General features: G+C 39.5%; 1 protein-coding gene across 3 annotated transcripts in view; it reads left to right on the top strand.

Moving 5' to 3' along the window:
* EXOC4 (exocyst complex component 4) overlaps nt 1–22,232 on the top strand; it is a 739,217-nt gene that overhangs the window by 215,776 nt on the left and 501,209 nt on the right. The window contains exon 10 of one of the 3 annotated variants that reach the window (XM_084787372.1): nt 2,341–2,387. The exons of the other annotated variants lie outside the window; for them this stretch is intronic. Coding sequence (XP_084643498.1) covers nt 2,341–2,372 — 32 coding nt within the window. The 3' untranslated portion in view covers nt 2,373–2,387. Of the gene's footprint in view, nt 1–2,340; nt 2,388–22,232 lie in introns of those variants that run through there. 3 annotated transcript variants of the gene reach the window in all.

Genomic DNA, 22,232 nt, shown 5'->3' with positions numbered 1-22,232 from the left:
TAGTTTAATCACTTCGCCTGTGTCTTAGATTTCTGATGTAACGAGTAAAGGTTTTGAATTTTGGCTACTTAAGCAGGTGTTAGGACTAATAAGTTAGAAGTTTCTACTGTGGGAAATTAGAATAACTCTATTTAAATTAAAGTAGTGCTTTGGATGTTAGCTCTGAAGAAGGGTTGCTCCTTCCTGCTTCATGACTTTTATGTTCTCAACTCTAGTCCACTGAGCTGATGGCTCCTCAGGTCGCAGTGATTCCATTGTGGCGGACACCTGTGCTTGCTCTTCAGTATTTGCTTACTTGTTCTTTCCGCTGCTCCTTGCCCTTCTGTGAGGAGTCTAGAGAACGTGTTTTCTCAGTGTTGGGTCTGGGGATTTCTACTCTGCTCACTGAATAACCCTCCCCAGTTGCTGTCGGTCCAGACAAGGCTTTGTTAGTGCATTCAAACAGTAGCTCTGTGTGTGTGTGAGTCACCCACTTGGGTTGTGTTACTGTTTCCTGATCTCCAGCCTCCTGTCCAGCTATGGTTATTTAGCACAACATTGAAACCGCTTCTGTCATGATACTCTTCTTTGGCATGTCTTGTTTACATGCTAACTTACTAATCTATAGCTCCTTCCACTCAGAGTGCAAATCTTACTATTTATTGTTGTGCTGGATGGCCAGAATAAAGCTTCAATTAAATTATACTCTTTAAAATATAGCATGAGTACTTGATACATGGAGCATGTGTTTGACATTCCCAAACATATACAATTGTGTGTGTGTGTGTGCACGCTCTTTTAATATTCTGCCTGCAGATATATACAAATTATTATAAAGGTAGTCTTTGGCTTATTTCTTGTTTGTAGACATAAATAAACATATTTGAGAAATTCTTACGAAAGGTTCAATAAACTAATTGAAGTCCTGTGATTTATCTTCTCTCAGTTTTCTTCTTCTTCTTTTTTTTTTTTTTGTTTGTTTTGATATTATTGCTTGTTTTGTTTTGGAGACAGGGTTTCCGTGTGTAGCTTTGGCTGTCCTGGAACTCACTCTGTAGACCAGGTTGGCCTCTAACTCACAGAGATCAGCCCTGCCTCTGCCTCCCCAGTGCTGGGATTACAGGCGAGCACCACCACCGCCCGGCTTCCCTCAGTTTTCAAGATAATAAGACTAACAAATGGGTAGAGTTCAGTGGCCATTGACTCAGGTAGAAATGCATGCTCTGTTTTGATTAGTTTCTTTTCTCCCTTGGCTGCTTAGTTTCCTGTTTGTACGCAGAGAGCTTACTTTTGGATTGCCAGCTTTATTCCTATCAGTTTAATGAGTAGCATTTCTATAGCTGTGACATTAAAAGTCTCTGTAAAGCTCCAACTACTGGAGAATTGGCTTTGCTAAAAGGCTTTGCTCCTTGTAGTAAATATGGAAGTACTGGCGTCAGGGAAACTGGGCTCATTGACTGACCTGGACTCTCTGACTTCTTCCTCCTGAGGGGTTGTTGATGACTGGGGCTGTGAATACGTAATGACACTGTATATAATTAATGTGCTTGCAGGTGCTTTGCCTTCAGGTAAGACAACATTTGACATGTATTAACCATGGGGTGATTATCCTTTTTAGAAAGGTATTTATAATGGCAACCTCTGAAGTTGTAAGCTGCTCTATAGCAGAGCATTTAACAAAATTTTCAGGGACCTTTTGGGTGGACTGAGGTATGGGATTTAGTACAGTGACTTTATACTCTTACTACACATTTGTTCTACATTCTTAAGAACAAGAAGCACTCGTGAAACTTTATATCCTGAAATTTGATTAGAAAATTCTTTGCAGTCTTTTTTATTTTACTTGATAACTTTGGTAATAACAAACAATATACAGAACACATGAAAAGAAGTTTTTTCTTTTGAAAACTACATATAATAATTTCAAAGTAACATATATATATAATAAAAACAATATATATAGTCTTCTGTTTTAGCCTGTAATATACTGTAGAAATGGATTTCCTTTTACGTCTATATATTGTTGCTTGTAAAGAAAATGATCTTAACTTACTTATGGTGAGATTTGTCAAATAATGATCTTATAATAGAGTTTATATAAATTAATTTCTTCATCTGTTTTGAAGAAGTATTAGTAAATATACTTTTCTCATGTTATGGATAGACTTAAGGTAGTATGTGAAATCATTTAGGAAATAATATTTTATTTCAAAAATTTATTAAGTTTACCTAATATGTTAGTCTCTGTATGCGATAGAAAAAATTATTTTCTTTAAAAAATGCTTAACAGTTTTGAATGTAGTCTACAAAGTTGATATTTTTTGAAAGACTCCTGCTTTCTATGGTTTTCTATTTACACAGCACTGGGTGAGGACAGGGATCAGCGTTGGTGAGAGGCACTGGACTTTATGTGGATGTGAATCTTGAAGGGAAAAGTCAGTCATCACGAAGTCATCATGAAGTGATGCTGAGAACCTCACGCGTTAGAAGAGCACTGCTCATTATGAACAACCTTGATTTAAAATCACCCCGTTGCCTTCATTCGTGAAAGTACGAGAGAAGTGGAGATGTTGTTATGTATCTAAGTTTAAAAGCCGTACAAGTGCATTTATACCATACTTCAGTGTTTCCTTTTTGAAAAAAGCAATTATGAGGCCTGATGGCACACAGAGAAGGGGGAAGCAGGCTGTCAGCACGAGACCTGATAGGCTGTGGTCTATCAGAGGTCTAGGGGAGGGGAATAGGGCAGAAGATGGAGGGAGGGTGGGAATGGTAAAATACAATCAGGATATAATCTGAACAAATGATAATAAATTACACTTTAAAAAGTAAAAAAAAAAAAGAATTCTAATGTGGTCTTGCTGGATGGCTTTATAAAAGACGATAAAAACAACTGCTTTAATTTTGGTAGGTATCATTTTAGGTTTTACATGGGGTCTATATGGTCTACACTGGCTTTGAGGTTTGGATTGTTGTGTCAGTGCTTCCTTAGGTTGGAATAGTAGGCGTGCATCATCTCAGGCTGGGCTTCATTGTCGTAAACTCGTACTGAGTTGAGCATTTTTAGAAAACAGAAAAATTTATAATCATCATGGCAGGTAGTGAGCACAGTATTTATTAGAAACTCATGAGAACGGTAAATGGCAAGCTTGTGGATGTCTATAGGACCATTGTAAGTTTTCAAAATGAAATTTTTGTAAAGGAGAAATTACCTTGTGAAGTAACCTAGTAACCAATTCAAAAGAAATTGCTACTGACATGCTAATTGATACTAACAGGTAGTATGGTGTCTAGAAATAAAATCGTGGAGTTTAGTCTTACCAGGCTTTCAGAGCTCACTGGCTAGTACTTTTAGGACTGCTCTTAGGTGTAAAACACTTCTGTTTGTGATTCCCACAGTTTAAAAGACAGATAAATTAAAGGGACATAGTTTAATAATAAGGACTTGGGTCCCCTGCCCATCTGCCTAGGCCCTCACCTCACCTGTCTTTCTCCTTTTCTCAGTGTGGGTGCCTGGAGGACCATTATCAGCTTTTATAGATGTTGAAAAGCAAATAAATGGTTGTCAGAAGTAGGCAGAAATGAAGAGTATTTATTTAAGTAGCCATCTTTTAGTAATAAAATGTGCAGAAGCAAAGCTGAGGAGTCACATGCAAGAGACTCAGGAAACCTCGTCACTGGAGCTCATGGACCCTCAATAATAGCCTTGCTGTCTTTTTAATTCTTCCTTTAGTGGTGAAAATATCATATACACTGCATGCTATATATCTCATGTAAAGTACAAGAATGAGCAGATAATTAAAAGGTGTTTTTTAAGGCTCTAAGACAACACCGTTTATCAATGTAAAAATCCAGACCAAATCTGGACTTCCATGAAAGTAGGAAGGGTTTTTTTAGCCTCTTCCATCCCGTTGAAACCTCATTTCTCCCACACATCTGTGACTTCCTCCTGAGCTTACTTAACCAGCTCACCAGAAGATAATCTTTGTACTGGATACTTTTCCTCTTGACTCACCTGTGCTCTTCTCCCTCCCTGTCCCCTCATTGTGTGATGGTTATCAAGCCTGAGTTGGTCGTGTACAACTTAGTGCTGTGTTTACTTGTGCTAGGTACTTCACTCGACTTCAGGATGTAGTGATGAGTTCAACCAGTTTTATGTTTGAAGTGCAAAGGAAATGAAAGAGACTAAGTAACCCAGACTGACACTTAATAGCCAGCATTGTTTCCCCTTGGTTCTCTTCTCGTACAGTCACAGAGTTTTCCATTCTCCTGGGGCTACTTAGAATATAAGAATTCCAAACATTGCCTGCAGCCAGCCACAGGCTTGCCAGTAGGGTGTGAGAAAAAGAATTGTGTTACTTCAGGCCACACATGTAAGAGAGGGAACAGCCTCTCCTCTTCAGCCCAGAATGTGTGTGAAAACCTGCTTATATTGAGATGTGGTGAGTAGCTTCTTAGATAATGCAGAGGAGACAGCACTATAAGGATCATAGAGCTAAAAAATAGCTCTTATTCCCTGCAGTGCCACCCACTGAGGACTTACTGGGCCAGAGCTACCAGCCCAGCCCAGAGAGGACAAGTTCTTGTGTTAAATCTCCAGGTTTCCTTCCTTCCTTCCTTCCCTCCTTCCTTCCTTCCTTCCTTCCTTCCTTCCTTTCTTCCTTCCTTCCTTCCTTCCTTCCTTCCAGTCTTTATTGTTACTTCTAGTTCTACTTAGTCTCTAATCAGGCTCCCATGCCAAAAAGTAATGGGAGCATGTGACATGCTGGATGGATGGAGTTGCATGTATGCATATGCAAATGCTAGAGAAAGCAGAGAGCCTCCCACCAGTATGGACGGCTTTTCAGCTGAAAAGGGACAGGCATTTCAACCTGTGGGCACAGCATGAGTAAATATAGGAAAGGTGCCAGGGATGAAACTGTTCTTCCCTGATCTGAGTTTTCCAATGTGACTCTGTCTTTTCTATTAATTAGGGAGCTCTGTTGAGATATAGTGATTTATACTCATTCTAATTCGTTACTTTTGGGAAACTGATGATACAAAGCACACCAAAGTATTAGCCGGTGCTCATCCTAACATCCATGAGATTAAAAATATTCTCTAGTTGTGATGACGGGAAGAAAAAGGTCATTAGCATATGAACAAATGCTGAATGTAATCACACACGGAATTCTCTGAATATTGTTGAAGTTTTATAGCTGTACAACTTTATAAGCACCCATATAGGAAAAGTAACACTTTTATATGCAACTATTACAGTATGCTAGATGAGGCTGGCCTGGACATATGGGATGGGACCACATCGTGAAGGATCACCCTAGCCTATTTCTAAAGCACCTTGACTTAAAAATAGAATATTCAGTTAGGTTGCAAGTGGTGGTGGCAGCTTGGTTCTATATACAGATTTCAGAATTCTTCTTGCTCACATCTGATTTCCAGCTTGTGACTGTGGTGTGAATGAAAATTTGCATCAAGTTACTTTTGGCTTCCCCACAAATTTAAACTCAAAAAGCCATATTACAGTAATATATGATAGTATGTATGAGTGCTACATGAATATTGTAATAGTCATAATATAGGATGTTCATTCCTAGAATTGTGATGACATTTACTGAGTTGCAGCCAGTTCATTTGCATATTCATGCCCATTTAGCTCAAATAAGTCCCTGTTTGTTTGCACATTAATGTCTGGTTTCTGCATCAGTTAACTAATTTACATATCCCTGTTCAGTTGGTTAGTGATGTTCATGTTTGGAACATTGGTGTAGCTCTGTGCCTTAAGTGGCTTGGCGAATGCTATGGCTTAATGGAGGGGCACCTATTTCTCATTATACTTTCACTGCATGGACCAGTTGTCTTACGTTTTTAAGCTCTAGATTGCTTACTTGTAATATAATCCTAACAACACTTACCTGCCCATTTCTAGGATGTGTATCAGTTGCCATTGACAGTAACAAGGTAGCATCAACATTTCTTGATCAGCTGTATCCTTGGCTCTGCTCCTGGAGGGGTCTTCCTACATCTCCTGCATAAAGGGGGCAGGAGGTAGTGTGGAAGGCACATGTGCAAACAGTCCCAGCTCTAGTGAATGTGGTAACTTCCTTCTCAGCACAAAGGAGAGAAGACAATATTTTCTGGGAAAGTCATAGAAGACATTACAGAGGAAGAACGCTATTCTTGAGCTGGGAAGTTAACCAACTGATCAAGGGAGTTTAAGTGACCAAGTGTAGTTAACCAGCCGCACTATGGAGAGGATATGCCTGAGTACAGAGATGTGGGAGACTGCCCTGCAGCTGTAGGCGGTTTATTTTGTTGAAGGGGCTGTGTGAGGAAGACTGGACCTAGGTGAGGAAAAAGATGAGTAGACCTAAAGAGACCTGGAGTAATATAAAGGTTTGGATTTTCTCTTATGGATGGTGAGTTTCTGAGGACTCAATGTAGGAGAGCAATATAAATATAGTCAACTTTGCATTTTAGAAAAAGTGCTTTGATGTCTGTGTGGAGACTAAAGTGAGTGCAGCCGAAGTGGTGACACTAACAAGGTTTGCTTCTTCTAGACACATGTTCAGAAGCTAATTTGTAAATAGAATCAGTTGGACATGGTATTCTTTGTTGTGTTTGAACATGAGATCCACATTTTAGCTCATTAACAGTTTTCCAGTCTGGTGACGTTATTTGTTAAACAGGGAATGCAAATAAGGGAGAAGTTCTCCTTAAAATTTTGTCTGTCTGTCTGTCTGTCTGTCTGTCTGTCTCTCTCTCTCTCTCCTGTATGTATGTTTGTAAGTGTCCATGCCGCAGCATTATGCAAATGAGTGGACACCTTTAAGGATTTGGTTCCCGCCTTCCTTCCACCATGTGGTGGGGTGGGGGATGGGGCTGTGTGTGTGTATTGAGCTCAGGTTGTGGGATTTGGCAACAAGTGCCTTTAGCTGTTGTGCCACCTTGTTGGCCTGAAGGAAGTGGTTGTTAATGTGGTGTTAGATTAATGTGAAGATGGCTAACGTTTCTCAGCTCGTTTAGAGCTATCTGATCTATTCACTGGTCTGTTGTTCCAGCTTTCAATGTTTAAATGTTGGCACTGCCTTTAGCAGCTCGTGACTACCCCACCATGTCCACCCCCAAGGCCACAGCGCGGGAGTTACGGCCGTCATCGCACCCTTTCCCTCCTTTCGCTTTCAAATTACAGCCTCCTCCTTTTTAAAAAAAAAAAAAAAAAGCTTTGGTTGATCTATTAATCATAAGATTAATTTTAATCTCTGAAATAGATAACTTCTTTATTTTTGTTCCTAGATGGATTCTGTATTATTAGTATTAAAATCCAGCTACCAGTATCTTTTCTGATAAGTTTCTCTGAAATCTTGTGCACCTTACTTAACCAATCTTCTCACTTAAAAAAAGAAGTAAAACCTTTCCTGCAAAGCTTATTTATCTGCAAAGTTCTAGCTTTTGGACTCTAAATCAGTTGTTGTTTGTCTGCTCCTCAAATCAGCATCTTGAGGCTGGTCAGAGGTCCAGAGTGTGGTTTCCTCTTGCCTGGGTGATATCCAAATGCCCCCTTCTTTATGTTGCTTCTTCATTTTCTATAAAATTAAATCAGGGCCATTAAAGAAAAAAATTTGAAATTGTTTCAACGCAATATAAAATTACCAAAAAGGATATATGCATATATAGTTATCAAAGTTTCTCATAAAACCTCATCGCTGGATGCATAGATGCATGGATGGGTGGATGGGCAGATATATATATGGGTCTATATGGATATGTAAATGAGAGATTAGGAGAGAGCTCTCATTTAACCATGAAGAGAGACTGGAGACCCAGGAAAGAAAGCCAGCGGTGAAATTCTATTCTAAGCCAAAGGCCTGACTGGGAGAGTGGCGTAATGCCTGTCTTAAGATGTGTCTACGCCGCAGACCTGGAGTGATGCAGGAGTACTTAGATTCTGGTTATAGGGAGAGAACTGGGAATGCCGGAGCCTATGGGCAGAAGGGCATGGACATCCCTCCTCAAGCGGAAATGCTGCCCTGACCTCTTTTCTCACTGTTCTGCTATGCCCCTCCATGGACTTGATGGTACCGTGGTTAGGAAGTTTTTTTTTTTCTTTTCTTTTTTCCTCCCTGTTCAGGGATTCACATTGTATTTTCTTACAAAAGAATTCTCATGGGAACTCTGAGAAATTAGACTTTAGCAGCTATCTATCTACCTGAGTATTGCTGTACATTGGAGTTAAATCATCACTGAGTCAGGCAGTTGTATTTATAGCTAACTTGAGATGGAAATTTGGAGTTGGCTTGGGAGGCAAGCAAAAGTGACATCATTCCTTACAGCATGGCTCCTGAAGGAGACTGATAGAAGCAAAATTGTTAGTGGAACGAGCCACTCACTCAGACTATATATACCCTGTAGCCCTGGGACGCTAACTGAGGACTAGTAATTCCATCCCTTCTTGAACCTCTCATTAGCCACTAAACAGCTGTAATAGTAGATGCTTTGCCTTAACAGTTATTTAGCACCTGAATTAGTGGATGACTTCAACCATGTTTAAAACTATTGAATATGATCATCTTAGTAGATATAGTCTGTAATGGAAATGAATTGGATAAAACATATATGGAATTGAAATCCCGTCTTGTTCACGTGTAAGTCAGCATGGTTCTTTTTATTTTCTTTTTAAAAAGAATATTTGTTAAAAAGCAGATATATTGTCCAAGGGGAAGTACCTTATGTTTTCTATATTTTAAATGGTTTTTGAGTAGGCTCGTATTATATTTGCAGCATTTTATACTTTGAGCTAAATAATGGCTGTAAATATTTTAGAAGTAATCATTGAAACAGGAAAATTTTATCTCTAGCAAGCATACGATTTATGAGATAAATGCTTTCTTTTCTTACCACCCTCCTTTTAAGCTTTTCTTTGCTGCTATTGTTATCATTTTATTATATTTCACTTTTTACTGAGTAAAAAGTACTCACAGAACATTGTGTAAGGTGTTCAGTTAGAGCCATGAAACTATCATCCAGAGAGGGGGATTTCTCCTGACTCTTCTGGTCAGTTCAGACTGTCTGCACATGCTTGACTTTTTTCCTAACCCTGTCACTTTTTCCCTTTTGACACAATGTCTGTCTGTGTTTTCTTAGCAAAAGATCTGTAGAATTTATTTGTTGGTATATACATTAATTTCTTATCATTGTATAGTATTCCTTTTTATGACCACAGAAAACTCATTCTCATTTTAATAGCCTTCTGTTACTCCTACTCGGAGATTTAGGTTATTCTACTACGGAGAGCATTGTGCACTGTGTTCATTTATGTTGGGTACCCTCAGTGATAGCACTGCTGACTCATGAGATGGGCATTGTTAAAGTTTAAAAAACAGTAACTCACGTTTACAACTGTAGACATTTATCAGACATTACATGCAAGTCCTAGGCCTACATTCTCAGTGCCAGGGGAGTTCAGGTGTGGTAGGTGTGCTGTCTCACTTACAGATAAGACCTATTCTTAAAGCATTGAAGCACTCCCTTGTATTATTCCTTTCCATCCCACTCTGACAGAACTTCCTGGATAGAGCTATTATTTTTAGACTACATATCAATTCACTTATTTCCAGTATATTTTTTATAATACATAATTGTGTGCTCTTAGAAGTCCTGATTGTGCTTATGTAGTTTTTAGCCAGCATTCTGTTGGATGTTGTTGCTTGCTTGTCTATTTGCATGCATATTTGAGCCAGTGTCATGCTGTATAGCCCTGCATGTTCTAGTAGTGGAAGGTTGAATTAATTTTCTTGTTAGGTATTGCCTAGTAATTTCTCAATACCTTTGAGATTGAAGTCAATGAATTTCATTTCATCTTTCTTTGTCACTGCTTCCTCAGTAACATACCATTTTGAATTATTTCTCTAATGCATATATGCCATAGATATCTACTGTTAGTGGACAAACCTATACCTTTGTGTAATTCTTACCCTGTGTTGGTGGGAATCTGTAACTGTGATAAATAGTCAGTCCCATGATTGTCATACATTATATAGCAATAGTGAGGGAAGCTGCACTATGATTTAGAATTAACTGAAAGGGGCATTATCATGTAACTGGTTGTTATCAGGGACAGCTGATGTTCTTAATCTCCTTAATAAAAGAATTTTTAAAAGGACTCTGGATGAAGCTCCAGTGCATTTTTAGTAAAATTTAGAAAGAAAACATTAGTATAAGCAAGCTGTAAATCTGAGGATCCTATAGGAGGATGGGAGACGGAACAGAAGTCATGCCTTTATATTAATTGTGGCATTAAGACAAATAGTGAGGCTGCTTGAGCGTCAAGAAGAGCATGCTTAGAAGTGCTGAACTGCAGATGTGAGTTCCTTCAGAGGATTTCCTATCCCAGACTTTTATTTTTTTAAGTCAGAGGATTGCACCAAGGTCACATGAATGGAAACACAGCATATTAAAAAAAAAAAAAAAAAAAAGGAATGACTAGTCCTCTAGAAGTAGCCTAGTGGCTAAGTAAAGAGCCTCCATGGTTCCAGATGCTTGGTCTATGGTGTATACCCTTTCATAGTGTCTGCCTCCTTTGTTGTTGTTGTTTTTTTCCATTCAAGCTTTGTTCTTTTGGATGAAGGCCAGGTAAGAAAGGCTTCCGGGCTTCCTTGGCAAACTGGAAGACATGAAATCTTTCAGGCCATTTTGGTCATTTTGATGTTGCAATAGAGTCATAGCCTTATCAGACAAGCTGATAAGAGAGACAAGAAACAGTAACATGTGACTTACAGGAGTAATGTTTATGAGAAGAGTGGGTCACATGTTAAGGGCTAGGAAAACATGGGCCTTAGTCCAGAACCACAAGGAACAGAATTCTTCCATAACTGGAACAAATTAGGGAGAGGTCTCTGGAGCTTCCATGACTGTGAGCTCGCCTGCACCTTCGTTCAGGTGTGAGTCTCTGAACTAGCAGCAGCCTGCCTGCGCCTGTGCATGGGTCTGCAGAGACTCTGAGATCACTGAATTGTCTTGTTTTAAGCTCTGAATACACAGTGCAGTGTTACATCAGTAGGAAGCCATCACACCATCCAATCTTGATTCAATCCTTCCTTTGGGACCCCCAAACAGTTCCTGTGGCTAATGGATGTTTACAAACGATTGCTCTTACTTTTAAAAAGGAAAATAATGAACCTGTGCTTTTTCACTCTTCCAAATTGATTCAGTCTTAAGAGTTGCTCCCTGTATTTCCTGTTCTCTATGACTCATGTTTCTTTGGGAACAAATAGGGAAAAGATGGGGGGCTTAGAGATTTTCCTTGAGATAATGAAATCTGAAAATATTTTTAGAATTTTGAAATGTACAAGGTAAAAGCTAAACAGATAGTGTTTCTGTGTCTTTGGTACCTGTTGTAGTTCAGATTTTATTGCTATGAAGAGACATCATTCCCACATCTCTTATGAAGGAAGACATGTTGTTGGGGCTGGCTTACTGCTTCAGAGGTTTAGTCCGTTATCATGGTGGTGGGAAATGTTACTGTGTGAGGTAGACATGGTGCTGGAGATGCATCTTGAGCCACAGGCAGCAGGGAGAGACTGTGCGTCACACTGGGCGAAGCTTTAGGATAGATGACTTCAAAACCCACTTCCACAATGACACACTTCCTCCAGCAAGGCCATACGCATTACAGCAAGGCCAGACATCACGCTCCTACTCCCAATAGCCCGTTCCTGTTCACACCACCACGATACCTAACAACAAAGTTGCCTAATCCTAATTATTCTTGGCCTGTCTTTCTTGCCACTAGCCCCAAACCTACTTTTCTCTTAGTGTGTCAACTTTTGTTAACTAGCAGTTTCTACTGGTGGTTGGCCCTGGAAGTCAACCTGGAGAAGCATCTTGACTCTTCCTCCTAGATCCTCCTGGTGATGCCTCTTAATGTGTTATGCAGTCAGATTTTGAGACTTTCTGGTTTAAGACTGGACTTTGCAGTGATGCTGTAGACCTCTGTCTAGCTGGGAGGGTTTCCCATGCTTTCTTTGTCAGTTCATGGCCTTGTAACATACATTCCATCCCAGCTTGAGATCACTGAGAATAAGTGCTTTAAGTGAATGCCCATCATCCTCAGACACGTGACTCTATTCAGGATTCTGCTAGTATAATCATAGCTGAGCCAGACTTGTTTGAGCTCCTTTAACTAACTTACTGTGCGATCTGGTTTTATGAATACCTCACCAGCTGTTCTCATTGAAAGTTCAGACACAACTGATCCAGTGCATTTACATTTCATTGACCAAGTCTATTTCCAGTTATCTTTGTGGTGATAGATAGGAGAGAGGAAAGTATGAATCCCAAAGGCTACAGGACAGAAATGCTCACTGTCCTGTGAAGTTGAACACTTGGAAATGCATCTAGGAGTGCCATATGAGGGCTGCTCTCACTTGTTGGATTAAAAAAAATAGTGTCTCGCTTCTTGCTAAGTATGGGAATCCAGCGATACATCCCAGAGGGTGAAATGCCATTATCCCAGTACTTTGGCCATAAGAGGATGTTGCTGCCTCTTAGACACTAGACTGATGCTTGTGAACATCTGCTTTTTAGGATTTTCAATGGGATGTAGGCATCTTAGACTTTCATACATGAGTACATTGTATTCGCATTGTTTCTATACCTTCCTCATCCCACACCCCAACTACTCCTGTCTCATCCCTATCAGGCCATGAAAAATCCATGATCTCGTCTATAATTGTTACCGTTAATCAATCTCTCTGTCTTTGTCTCTCTGTCTCTGTCTGTCTCTGTCTCTCTGTCTCTGTCTATGTCTCTCTGTCTCTCTGTCTCTCTGTCTCTTTGTCTCTGTCTCTCTGTCTCTGTCTCTCTCTCTCTCTCTCTCTCTCTCTCTCTCTCTCTTTCTCTCTCTCTCACTCACACACATACACCTTACTTATGGAGACCAGTTAGTGTTGCCTTTATGTATATGTATATGTCTTTAGGACTGAGCAGTTAGGATTGGGAGACCTATCAGGGGGCTTGCCCCTAGAGAAAACTGATTCTCCCTCCCTCAGCAGGTATTGACGGCCTGTAACTAGTCATTAAGCTTTGTGAAATTTTCCTCCATCCACTTTGGCATATTAGCTGGGTGAGTCTTGTGTAGACAGGTATGTTGGTGAGAGTCCATGGGTATAGCATTCATATTATGCCTAGCAGACGCTCTCATGCAGCTATCATCCTGGTCCTCCGATTCTTATCATCTTTGTGACCCTCTTCTATTCTGTACCTTGAGCCTCAGATGTAGGGGTTGTATTATGCCCAGTTGGTGTTGGCCATTGCGTGCTCACTTAGTCCCTCCATTTTGTCCAGGTATGGCTCTCTTTTGTAGTCTCTGTGAGCTGTAAGAAGAGCTGCCTTGTTGAAGAGTGAGGGTTGCACTCATAAAGTGGGAGATATGCGAATGCATCAGATTAAATTATATGAAGAAGCAAAATAAGGAAAACTAATGTTATTTGAGAGAAGAGAATAAAATTACAGAAAAGGATTATTTTAGTACATATACAATTATTTTATTCTCATAACTGTTTTGTCAAGTAAGCTTTATAATCTCATAGCTAAGAAAAACCAAAGTTTACAAAGGTTAAGTAATTTCACCAAAGTCACAAAACCAGTAAGTGGCAGTATTCTTATTTTGTGGGTTTCTTGTGCAAAGGCTAGAAAATAACTTGCATTTAAAATGCCTGTGCATTTTTTACCCTCTGGTGCTAATTAAATGCAGTTACTGAGTTTGAGTAGAGATATACACCTGTGCAAACCATCTCCCCATCAAGTGGCAGAACATTTTCATTGACAGAAGTTTCCGTGTGCCCTTAGAGGGTCTGCATCTCTCTTCTCAAGCCTTTCGTGAGGGCTGAAATGCTTTATGTCACAGTAGGTTACCATGAAATTTCTAGATGAAGAGAAATCATCTAGTCTGCAGTTTTGAGACTGGGTCTTTTCTTCTGTCTAATGATTCTGATTTCCCCTGCATACTTAGGTGACTTGGTTTTGCTCCTTTCACTCTGTTGTGTGGCTGTGCCACATACTGTTTATCCCGTCAGTTGTTTGGTGTACATTGATTCATTCTTAGGTTTCTGACCCTGTGAATGATGTTGCCACAAACATTTGTGTTCAAGTTTCTGTGTTGACAAGCATTTTTAAATTCATTAGGAATGTAGAAGTGAGTCAGGCATGTCATTACTTTTGTTTAACTTTTAAAGAAACTTCCCGTTTTCCAAAGTGAGTGTATTTTATATAACTACTTGTAGTGTATGGTTAAAACTTGATATTGTTTGCATTTTTAATTTGAGAAATTCAAGTGAGTATATAGTGGTGTCTTTGTGGCAGCATGTCTATTTTTAATGTAACATCTTATAGGTGTATGAAGCATACAAATGTCCATTTGAGTCTTGTATTTTCTATTTAAAATTGAACACTGATCTTTTTATCTTGTATAATTAGCTCAGAACTCTTTTATATCATTTCTTTTGGAATACATCATATCTTCCTTCAGTGTTTTTACAATATAAGATAAACACATACCTATATTAGCCCCTAGAAAAGCTACATATGAGTTCACATATATGTTAAAAATAGTGCTTATTAAAACACTTATTCTTATGTATATACCTTGCTCCAGAATCTTCTGAAAGTCTGTGGGTTTGCTCTAAAGTCCTGCTATGAACCTGAGCTCCCATCAGATGTTCTACAGTAACCACCGGGCTCATGTAAAAGCGCTGCTAATTAAGACTCTCCATGTTTGAGTGCCACTGTGGAGGTCCATGGTACCTTACACCGAAAAGCTGTAAATTAAAACTTGCAGAATGCAAGCCCCAGTCCAGGGAAAATGAAGTTATGTATAGGTGACTTGTTCCATTTGAATTAATGAAAGGGCTGCTGGTGTAGACCAGCTGTGTTTTCTGATGACAAAAACGAGTCTTGACATTTTGGGTAATGAAAATTCAGTTCAACACCTCTTAGAGATATGTATGATAATATATATTGTCAGTCAGAAGCAAGCTGAAGGGAAGCACAAACCTTGTCTTATTAAAATAGTGTGACACGTGGACGGTGCGGGTCTCTGCTTTCAAGGGGGACAGTGCCAGGGGAAACCTCTTCTTAAAATGACAGGAATAACTCTCCCGTGGAAGGAGGGCGAGAAGCTTTGGCTCTGGTGCATGGCCTCTTTGACAGTGGCCTTTGTTCATGATTTCCAGATCCCTGGTTTGTTTTCCTGGGTACAGGTTAGCATGCAAGTTTGAGAGGAGAGTCAGTGTTTTTGGCTTGACAGTATTAATGCAATCTTATGGCTCATACCTCGTAAGCTCATGTATTATTTCCTCTGCGTGTGTTTCTCTAGTTTAGCGGATTAGCTGCACCGTCTCTTCAAAGGCTATCCAATCAAGGAGGGGTTATTAAAACCAGGGCGATTTATGACTGAGAATTAATTAGAGAAGCATTTTCATGCAAAACATCCAATTTTTTGATTAGCAGTGGAGCGGGGCCGCAATTAGCACTCTAGGAAGCTTAAATTTCCAGCTTTTTGATTCTCAGGAAATGAGATTATCAAACCAGGGTCAGACACTTGACAGCAAAGTGGGAGTGAGGGGGAGTGTGAAATTATATCTTTAAAAAAGATCTTTGATTTTGATTCTGAGATTGCTATTTAGGAAATAGAAGATTCAGAAGAGGAAAAAGACAAAATCTGAAAGTGTAAGGGCTAAAGGTATGCTTCTTCAGAGGCCTAGTTACTCTGCAGAGTATTTGTTGTAAATGTTTGCGTAGACGATGGTTAGATGCCAACCAATGTTTTTTTTTTTATCTCCTCATCATTCTTTATTATTTAATGATCTTTTCATAAGTTTCTTTTGGTATCCATTTTCTGCACAAATAACTAAAATGTTTATATGCGTTGGAGGAAGGCCAGTTTTTTCCTATTAGAAAAGGGCACTTGTTTTATAAATGATGCCTTGCTAATTTAAGGTTCTATTTACTTTTTGTTGGTGTTTTTGATTCTTTCAAATCACTTCTCAAGTGAGACATAGTTTAAGTAATGAGATGCATTTGGCCATAGACTACCCTTACTGATAAGTGACCCTTGTCAAATCAGGTGCCTGAGATAAAGAGTAAGGTAGCTTCAGATCTGCTGTTAACTAAGGTACATATGTCAGCAGTATAATTGGTTTTTCCTAGGGAGGTGCAGCATAATGAAAATTCATTTTTTCTACAAAATATTTGTCACCCTCTGTCTTAATTTAGACTTCTAATTTTAGTTGGAAAATAGAAGACCAATGTATCTTTTGTCTTAGCCTAGTGTGTAGTTAAAACTCACATCTCTTTAATCATTAGGTTCTGAGCTCCATAAAGAAGCACACACACCATGGTCTGTGGTTTTGGTACTCAACCACTCCTTTACTGCTCTGTCTTCATACTTACCATGGTGTTCATCCTGTCTAAATAGTTTAATACTACGGGACATTTGGCTCACTGTTGTGTGTGCTCTTACGTATTGCTTGCTAGGTCATCAGGGCACCATTGACGTTCTAGTGTAAGGCAAATCACTGGTGAAGAAGCCGTCCTTGGTCTTCCTGGGGACAGGGCTGACCATTAGCAGGTATGGCTTACCTGTTGTTAACCGAGTCTTATATTCTCTTTTAAACAAAAGCAACTGTTGACAGATCTGCAGTAATTTTAAGAACCAGCTTGGTTAGCACATCCTAGATCACACTGACAATAAGTAGAAGAGACAGACGTGCAGCTTTTATGCAGTCATATCTTTCCTGTTGAGATTCTCTCCCAGAAATATCTCTGACTTAGGAACAAGATTTTTTGATGTATTATATTTACAATTTCACTGTTGATACCCAGCATTGTGTTATTCTTCCTCAGTTATTGCCTTTTGTTGATAAAGAGTATCTGTCACTGGCTGGGTGAAAATTAGCTGCTGTGTAATCTGGGGGAAGAACTCTGGTCAGAGGCCACAGAGCAGACGTTATTGGGTTCATAGCTCTCAGGCTCAGTGCTCATGTTTGCAGATGTTTATGAATGTGTTCCTTTTAGTATTCAATAAAGTATTTGTTTAGAGTATGTATAGTTTAATGTTCATAACTATTTTCTTTGTTGAGCAATGACTGTGTGTTTCTAATTCTGTGGGGCATGGGGTACTTAAGCAGATGAATTAGAAATTTTTTCTTTTATTAATTCTTTTTTCTTAATTCACTTTATTTTTCTTGTATAAAACCCCTATGTGGTAGCCACAGCTGGAGCCTGGGTCCTCTAAACAGATTCTGGTGTCAGTTTTCACAAGATGATGAGTGAAATCCTGATAAGGCGACTTGGTGAACTCAGTCTCTTTCTAGAGGCTGCGTGTCAGGTAGCTGTACAGGTCTTGATGATGGCATCAAAAGTGGCCTTGGCAAAGTTGCCCAGGGTGGCATAGTACAGGCCCTAGCTGATGTGTTACAGTCATCAATACCGGCCATCATTAGTAGCTTCTTGGGCACAGGAGCTGAGATGATACTGGCACCTCTGGGGGCAGAGACGAGACACATCAAGATTGAGGCACAGCATCCTGTCACCTTGCATGGAACAGTGTGTGGTTTGCCAATCTTGTTCCCCCAGTAGCCTCTCTGCACAGGGAGAAGGAAAGCTTGGCCAAGATGATGGCCCCTCAGATAACAGTGACTACCTCCTTGGAGCACTTAACACCAAGACCAACGTGACCATTGTAGTCCCCAATAGCAACAAAAGCCTTGAACCTGGTCTGCTGGCCAGCCTGTGTCTGCTTCTGCACAGGCATGATCTTGAGAACCTCATCCTTTAGGGATGCACCCAGAAAAAAGTCAATAATCTCAGACTCCTTAATGGGCAGGGAGAACAGGTAGATCTCCTTCAAGGACTTGATCTTCATGTCCTTAAGCAGGAGGCCCAGCTTGGTGACGGGATCCCCTCCTTGTTTTTAGCTTTATCTCCACAAGCCCCTATGGCTTCAGCCACAGCCAGGGGCCCCTAAGACCACTACGGAATCCTCCCTAAACCTAACCCTAACCCTAAGCCCCGGCAGCCTTCTAATCCTGGGCTCCTGAGCCCCTGTGTCCCTGGTTCCCTGGGTCCTCCTGGCCCTCCTGCTGCACCGGCATCATCTGCCTTTTGGTGTTTTCCCTGAGGAAGAAGCAGCAGCAAGTTAGAGATTCTAACTTTTGTGTATATGTGCCAGGGTAAAAACTGACATGTGTAGCCTTCTGGGAGCTTGTGACTCCTGACAGTATTAGCATGTTTGTGAATGAGAAGAAAGTGTTGCTTTCATTGGGATTGAAAAATGCTTTCATTATTTGTGTAAGTGGGAACACACAAAGATAAAAATATTCATAAAATGTTCATTTTCTATATAGTGTTATTACTTACAGAAGAAAACAAAAACAAGTAAATAAAATGTAAAATAAAATCATTTAAAATTTTATTAACATTTAATAATATTAATATTAAAGGTAAGCAGAAACAGTAGGATTTATTAAAGTTAAGGAAACAAAGTCATGTAATAATTAAAACATATCAATTTCAAAGAAAGAATAATTTACTATTATGAAATAGGATAGTCAGGGTAGTTTAAGCTTTTTTTCCTTAATATGAAGTGTTGTGAAACTACAGTTTGTCATAGCTTAGTAGATTGATTATTTAAGGAATTTGGTTTGATTTAAGGCGCTTCTAGTTAGTAGTGAGCACACTATCATGTGGAGTTCCCAGTGGTCATGCGATGGTGTTGGCTGCTGTCCTGGCAACACTGGTCTTTGTCTGATGAGCTGTCTGTGTAATGAATGGATAAGGTGGTGGATGACTGATGTGGAAGGCTTGTTCAGAACTTGCTAGTGAGTAGTAGAAAGGAACGCTCTCAAACCCTTCAAGTCTATATAATTAACATTTAATAATACTAGACTTGTGCATACCTGTGATTATATATATCTATTGATCCCACTATTCCGCTATTTATCATATAGATATTTGGTGAGATTTGCTGTCTTGGACTCCACAAAGTGTCTTTAGTCTTGACTTGCCATTGAAATCTATGAATTGATAGAGCATCCTCCGCTAGTGAAGATAGTGCAAAGGTAAAGAAGCACGTTTTCTTAGGCATGGGACGAGTCTAATTGAAGGTATGAGATGTTTGTGAGCACAACATGAGTTTATAGCTACTGAGATTAAGACTCGAGAATTCAGACAGTTGGTTGGAAGAGATTCACAAAAATAGTCTATTGTGGTTATGTGGGGTTGTTGAGCTTTTAAAGTAGGAATAAGTGAAAAGAAAAGCTTAAGTCTAACTAATGGAGTAATCTAAGAGATGGCCACTGCTTTCCTGGAAGAGATACAAGTCTTGGCAATATCTAGCATTGCTCAAGGAGAAGTGATGTCAGGCAGGTGGGCATGTGTGTCAGAACCATCCACACCCAGTATTTAAATAATTTAACTGAGTGTATTCTTATTGTTTTCAGAGCTCACAACTACATTTTTCATTTTCCTTCAGTGCTCATCTTCCAGTTTGGATAGCCATGCCTTTCTCTCTGAGCTCTTCTGTGCAAAATTCCAGTTAATTTTAGTGGTTTCATAGTCTCTTGTTGGTTGCCAGCTCCCAAATTAGAATTACAGCCTTTTGCTGCCATTATTAAAAAAGATCAGTGGAAATGTTTTGTTTTGTTGGTAGGAAATGAGCCAGAGCTATGAACAGTTTTCTAAACCAATACCAAGAATTTGTATCTGCATCTCCGATGAGCATCTCTAAGCTCAGGCCTGCTAATGGCAGCACCTAGGTAAACAGTGAGAGAACCCATTCTCCTTCAGACTCTAAGGGTTTGCTGAGAGGGCGGCTACAGTAGTGTTTTCAGGGTTCCCTCTAATGCCTGATGGGATAGTAAGGAACACTGTGTGGATTACCTTAAATATAGTAAAAAAAAGGGATGGAGGTTAAAAGTGATTAGTACTGAGGAAGGTTCCATTTACTCAAGAATTAGCAGGCAACAACTGAAAAATGGGACCCCATAAAGGTAAAAAGTTTCTGTACAGCAGAGCAAACAGCCATTCAAGTGAAGAGGAAGGCCACAGAGTTGAAGAAAATCTTCAGCTGTACATCCAATAATAGAATAATATCTACAATATACAAGTAAAAAAGTGATTAGCCTACTCTCTGACATAGTGTATTCCCCTGTGGGGCTTTATTGCTAGGATTCTGTGACTGTGTTCAGTTAAATTGTGTAAACCATTGCTGACGTCTCTTACTCATTGTACAGTTGACGCCCATCAGCAGCACTCAACACATGGTATAGGAACTGTCTCTTTTTCGTAAAGTCAGTAGTCATGAACTACCTTACCTACACGTCTTACAATGTTACAGTGGAACACATGCTCAAGAAACCTTTCATTCATTTATTTATTTTTGTTTGTGTTTGTGTTTATTTATTTGAGACAGGCTCTCTGTAGCTCTCCTTGTCCTGGAACTCGCTATGTAGACCAGGCTGGTTTCAACTGAGAGGTCCACCTGCCTCTGTTCTTGAGTACTGGGATTGAAAGCATACATCTCTGTGCCAGCTCAAGAAATATTTTCAAAATTACTTTTTCTAGAGTGACTGGCTTACTGATGTTGTGTTATATATGTAGTTAATGACAGATTATACGTTAGGATATCTAAATACATTATGAAAATGTTTCTTGGTAGAGGCCTGATAGATTTATGTTTTAGGCAAAGGCCTATGGTATCAATGTAGTTAATGCAATGCACTCATACATTCTTGAAGTTTGAGTAAATCTCAGTGCCATAGAGTCCTTTGAAAACATTGTATTCTGTATCCTTCTGTGAGCGTAGGAAGCAGCTTATGAGAGGACCTATTCCAGTGGTTTAAAAATTGTATTCTTCCACTGGGTATGATAGTGCACACCTGTGACACTGGCACTATGGAGGTGGAGACAGAAGGATCAGAAGTTAAAAGCTAGCAGAGGCTAAGTCACCACTACCTAGTGAGTTCAGGGCCAGTCTGGGCTATATGAGATTCTATCTCCTCCTCCTCCTACAACAACAACAACAACAACAACAACAACAACAACAACAACAGCAACAACAGCTGTCTAAAGCACTTACAACCAAATGTGTAAGTATTGCAGAAGTGGAGGCATATATGTCTCAGAGGCAAATGCTAATGAGGAGTCCCAGTCTCACGAAAGCTGTATACAATGTGGATAAAGTTTTTCATTCGTATATGTTTGGACTTTTATGTGCTTCAATTTGTGCTATTTTTAAAATGTTATAGTGAACTTGTGGGAATTTCCTTTTTTTTCTCCTTTATTAATTTATTCTTGTTATATCTCAATGGTTGTCCCATCCCTTGTATCCTCCCATTCTTCCCTCCCTCCCATTTTCCCCTTCTTGTGGGTATTTCTTAAAAGTATATATCTAGAAGAGACTAACAGGATAATACTATTTAAAATTTGGTAGACTATGTTTCAAAAACATTCCAAAAAAAATTCATTCACCTAAATTATTTACAGAAGTCTAGGGATATATCTGTTTCCTTTCATCTTTAACATCACTTTAATACCCTATCAGTTTTACAATTTTAAACATTTTTAAAATTTCATAATTTCCCTTTTGATAGTAATATACCTTTGATTACTATCTAGGAAAGGAGATGAAATTCAGAGTGTGACTTCAGATACCTGCAAAGATCCCTAAGACACAGATCTGCAGACCCCATATCCTTTTACTTTGTAGGTTTCACATTTCCAGCTCCTTTGTGAAGCTACTCCCCTGACCCTGCGAACACACGTTAGGCTCCGTTTAATAAGTCTTCGAGTAAAGTCAGGGAAGATGGTGAGAACCTGTTGACGCATGCTGCCTCTGACTAACTACCTCTGCTTCCTCCTTAGCACTATAGCACTGAGAAAGACCCAGCTTCCCTGGAGAATATTGACTCTGATAGAATTATGCATGTGGATTAACAGATCATCAACATTATACCCTTTCCCCTGGGCCCACAGCAATTTGAAAAGATACATGCCATCAAATGACATACAACCTGCAGCTATAGTAAGAAAGTAACAGTCACCAAGCTTTATAATTGGATGTTTGTGCCAATCTCCTTCATTTAAGTCCTGTTCATGAATCACAAAACTGGAGGTGAAGAGTGTACAGTATAAGGAATGAAGGACTAGTTTGTAAACCTTATTCAGCAGAGATTTCAGCCGAATTTTGAATCAAGAGG

Source organism: Acomys minous (genome assembly GCF_964271855.1).
Source record: "Acomys minous genome assembly, chromosome: 6".
Lineage (NCBI taxonomy): Eukaryota > Metazoa > Chordata > Mammalia > Rodentia > Muridae > Acomys > Acomys minous.
This window is presented reverse-complemented; position numbering and strand designations above follow the sequence as displayed.